This window comes from Ascaphus truei, chromosome 9, assembly GCF_040206685.1.
Source record: "Ascaphus truei isolate aAscTru1 chromosome 9, aAscTru1.hap1, whole genome shotgun sequence".
NCBI lineage: Eukaryota > Metazoa > Chordata > Amphibia > Anura > Ascaphidae > Ascaphus > Ascaphus truei.
This window is the reverse complement of record NC_134491.1, coordinates 62,765,537-62,768,646: the sequence shown is the minus strand read 5'-3', so window position 1 is coordinate 62,768,646 and position 3,110 is coordinate 62,765,537. Positions and strand designations below refer to the sequence as shown.

The following is a 3,110-nucleotide window of genomic DNA, read 5'->3' as shown; positions in this document are numbered from 1 at the left end:
CACCCTGGCTTTTGGATACATATTCTACTACAGCTGCACGCTCTGGAAGGGAGACTGGGGAAGGAAGAAGAAAACTACAGTGAGTACAATACCTGGGGCTAACCCAATGAGGAAGGGGGGGCTGTTTTGGGCAATCCACCCCAACCTTCAGGGTACCTTATGCCCTCCTAAGGCTCAGTACTACTAATCATTTATTTGTGATTTACCCAGTTCATGCTCCCTTCCTTTAAATACAGTCCCAGCACTTTTGGAGCACCATTCCAAACACACAATGCCCCCAGGATAGCCTGCCACAGCCTGTAGCTATCAGGACTTACATGACAGGAGGCAGAGAGGCAGCCTGGAAAAGCGTTCAGTTACATTACATTCTATCAGGTTTTATATAAAAGTCTCCTGTCTTTTGTGGATTTCTATGCTACTGTACCTCTGAGGTTTCCATACATTCTGATACAGACAGACCTTGTGACAGGGTTGTCTTATCTCCTTCAGAGTCCCAGAGTGTGTGTATCCCTGACTCACACAGAATTCAGACTACTGGGAAATTGAGGCTTTTAAAGCCCTCCAACAAGCCAGCTGAAACATGGTTAATTACATCAGCCTGCTCTCAGGCTGAAATTAAACTGATCACTGCTGGGTTCAAGAGCTATATTTAGGTTTCCCTGAATAGTTATTAGGCACAAAATCTACCCTGTTACAGGGCCCATGACTGTTCTTAGCAAAAACACATGCCACATTTACGGTGTATTTACATTACATTGAAATGGCTTTATCACAATTGTTATGAAACCTGCAACACTGCTACAGTATAACACACTAAAGGAGGGAATCTGATCAATTCTCAGGCTGTAACAGTTTAGAAACAATCTGGTTATTAAATACAATAGCCTCCAGTGCCATATTGGCTAGCTGATGTTTGTTGATGCAAATATCTTAAGATCTGTGTTTCAAGTGATGCTGGCATTCCTTAAACAAGGAGGCAATTTTATCTGTGACTAAACAAATTACTCAAAAGTCTTAAAGCTGTGAATAAGTTCATAACTGTAGGCGATGCAGAGGTAGCTGTAGGAGACTTGGGTTTGGAAAAGTAAACTTAGGCTTTTATTCAGCTAAAGTTCAACAACTCAAAATACAGCTCCAGCAAGTAACTGTCTATGTAACCCCAACTTATCTTTCCCACCTGTTGCTGAGGTGAAGGCCTGAGTCCTCTATTTCTGGGTGATATGTCTCACGTGGCATTAGGTCAGATAACGGGAGATTACTACAATGAAGCTTGTAATATAACCGTTTTTATATAGCAAGTACAGATAAACTTTAGGTAAGTTGTGACACATAACAAAGGATCACTACATTCATATTATAACCATCAACATAACATTGTGAGAGCAGAGGAATCCCGAGTGTGCAAGACAGGGAGAGAGCCGATTGGTGTGCTGGTGCCATTATCCCTGATCTGCCTTCCGAAAGTGACGCCAGGACGCTGTGACGCTACAACGCACAGGCACATTCACACACAGTGCGGAAGTATAGCAGATGTGGTACCAAGGCAAACTACACCGGCGGACGTGCTTGGAAGGACAGGCAGACCATTCCAACACATCAGCAAGAGTTCTTAGGTCTTGGTAAGTTGGTACTTACTGTACATCTATTTTAAGGTAAATGTGCATCTATGAAGACATGTTATTTATCAGGTTTTGACTAACACAGTTGACAATAACCCTCTTTTGTGTATCTCCTTTTTGCAACTGTGTCAGCTTCTTACATTGATTATTCACCCCCTGGTGTAGTTTGGGGTTTGTTGCAATGATAACAATAGGACTCAGGGCAGAGAAAGAGGCAGCAAGAAATATCCGAGTTTCATTCATTATAGGAGTCACATAGGACGGCGACAGGGAATAGATCCACATGGAGTTATCTATGCCAAACAAAACTACATAAAGTGATACCAGCAATATGACTGCTCTGGCGGCCTTGTATTCAACTGTCTTACTTTGACCCCTGTCGGAGCTGCGCATGCCTTTCATGGATTTCCCATGCCGGTGCAACACAGACACCATGTAGCTGCTGGATAGGGTCATCAACCCCACAACAAAGACCTCTCGTATTATGGATGCCATTCCATATATGAAGTAAGAGACATAGGTCAAAAAGTCAATATCACAGTACACCAAGTGTAGTGTGTATGGTGAGGTTGTAGAATTTGTTCTTTTCCGTGCAAACAAAATACTGGAAGAGTATACAGACATATTCATGCCCAAGAGCAATATTACAATTAAAAATATATTCTGAGTTATCATTGTCTTGAAGTAAATCCAATATCTAGTTGCTGGAGCGATGAGCATGCATTGGTGACAGCTAAGCAAAGTGGTGAGACAGATAGACATGGCTCTACTCACTCTGTAGGTGTGAAGGGAAATTTTACACTCTATGTCTTCCAGTAAATTCTCCACTCCTAAAGCATCTAGAGTTTGGGGGATGATACGGGAGAGAACCACAAGAAGATTTGCTAGTGCTAGGATCATCAGGATGATGTTGGCTGGAATTAATTTTTTTTCTATACACTTGATATAGGTAAATTTCAGTAGAATGAAGACATTTCCAGGAATTCCTAACAGAAGCAGGAGGATGAAGCCAAGGGCTTTGAAAAGAAGACGGATCTCCATGACACTGGTGTAATGTTAGTGTCCGATATCTGAAAGGAGGAACAATAAACTGCAGGTAATATACATGTACAACACATGCTGCAAACACAAGGATTGTATCCTTATGCACAGCACAGTAAGGGATTATTCTGCTTTTATGTTCTTCCAGTCCAACTATTTAGCTTCCAGTCTTTTCCATGTTTCATACATGTGTCTACAGCTTCTCCCAGCTTCCATAGATATTAGACTCTGAAACACTGCAGAGATTGTTTGAGCCATTTATTAAAGTCCCATGGCTTAATGGGTAAAAATGTCTAGCTCTTTGGGGCAAGTACTCCCTTTTCTATTGTTACATTCATATCTGCAGAGCTTTTTTGCACTATATGCTATATTATTATGTCACGTTATTACTGCAGTGAAGTACTAGTATGTACATGGATGGCGCTATATAACCAAAGATATATACATACA

At 41.4% G+C, this 3,110-nt stretch overlaps 1 protein-coding gene across 1 annotated transcript; it reads right to left on the bottom strand.

The window, feature by feature from the left end:
- Nucleotides 1-1,664: 1,664 nt before the first annotated feature.
- On the bottom strand, nucleotides 1,665-2,660 carry LOC142503270 (olfactory receptor class A-like protein 1). Its single transcript, XM_075615432.1, has one exon. The coding sequence runs from the start codon at nucleotides 2,658-2,660 to the stop codon at nucleotides 1,665-1,667; it is 996 nt and encodes a 331-aa protein (XP_075471547.1).
- Between the last annotated feature and the right edge of the window lie 450 nt (nucleotides 2,661-3,110).